This window comes from Ursus maritimus, unplaced genomic scaffold (genome assembly GCF_017311325.1).
Source record: "Ursus maritimus isolate PB19 unplaced genomic scaffold, ASM1731132v1 scaffold_23, whole genome shotgun sequence".
NCBI classification, from domain to species: domain Eukaryota; kingdom Metazoa; phylum Chordata; class Mammalia; order Carnivora; family Ursidae; genus Ursus; species Ursus maritimus.
Genome location: NW_024424786.1, coordinates 32,527,838 through 32,529,090, shown reverse-complemented (window position 1 = coordinate 32,529,090; position 1,253 = coordinate 32,527,838). Strand labels below are relative to the sequence as shown.

General features: G+C 41.7%; 1 protein-coding gene across 1 annotated transcript in view; it reads left to right on the top strand.

Annotated features, from left to right (window-relative positions):
- Positions 1-349: 349 nt before the first annotated feature.
- Positions 350-1,253, top strand: part of LOC103666175 (olfactory receptor 4C46-like) — an 11,331-nt gene continuing 10,427 nt past the window's right edge. Inside the window, exon 1 of the mRNA XM_040639811.1 lies at positions 350-1,246. Coding sequence (XP_040495745.1) covers positions 362-1,246 — 885 coding nt within the window. The 5' untranslated portion in view covers positions 350-361. The remainder of the gene's footprint in view (positions 1,247-1,253) is intronic.

The following is a 1,253-nucleotide window of genomic DNA, read 5'->3' as shown; positions in this document are numbered from 1 at the left end:
ATCCCAGACACACAAAGATCATTTCCAGAGTTGTATCCAAGTGGTGCCCTTCCTCCAACTCCTGTTCATTCTTCCACTCATAGTCTCAATTCTAAGGATAAAGGAAAAATTCCTAGCTTTATATTCATAGACTTGACTACTTCAAGATAGCTTCTTAGTCATCTCAGACGATGAAGTAAGCACAGACGATCTTTAAGAACTCAAAATTACTTTATATCTCAAAAAAAAAAAGCATGAGAATTCACAACTCAATAGAATCTAGGCATTTATTCTTTACTAGGTAAAAAAGCCTAATAAATTTAAGGTTACATTAATCAAAAGGTATTTTTTTTTTAGGTAATGAAATTAACCATAATATGAAATGATGGAGAATAGGAGCAATGTGACAGAGTTTGTTCTACTGGGGCTCACAGAGAATCCAGATATGCAGAAAATCATATTTGCTGTGTTTTTGGTCATCTACATCATCTCTGTGGTCGGAAATGTGCTCACCGTGGTCACTATCACTGCCAGCCCACTATCAGGGTCCCCCATGTACTTTTTCCTGGCCTATCTCTCCTTCATTGATGCCTGCTATTCTTCTGTCAATACCCCTACACTGATCATAGAGTCACTCCGTGAAAAGAAGACCATCCCATTCAATGCCTGTATTATCCAAATATTTGGGGAACATTTTTTTGGAGGTGCTGATGTCATCCTGCTTACTGTGATGGCCTATGACCGCTATGTGGCCATCTGCAAGCCATTGCACTACATGACCATCATGAATAGGCGGGTGTGTGGGCTGCTAATGGGAGTGGTGTGGGTCGGAGGCTTTCTTCATGCAACCATACAGATCCTCTTTATCATCCCTTTACCCTTCTGTGGCCCTAACGTCATAGATCACTTTATGTGTGATCTGAACCCTTTGCTCAATCTTGCCTGCACTGACACCCACACTCTAGGGCTCTTTGTTGCTGCCAACAGTGGTTTCATCTGTGTGTTAAACTTCCTCCTCTTGATGGTCTCCTATGTGGTCATTCTGCGTTCGCTAAGGAACTACAGCTTGGAGGCGAGGCGCAAAGCCCTCTCCACCTGTGTCTCCCACATCACAGTGGTCGTCCTATTCTTTGTGCCCTGTATATTTGTGTATATGAGACCCGCAGCTACTTTGTCTATTGATAAAGCAGTTGCTGTGTTCTATACTACCATAACGCCCATGTTAAATCCTTTAATCTATACCTTGAGAAATGACCAGATGAAAAATGCCATTA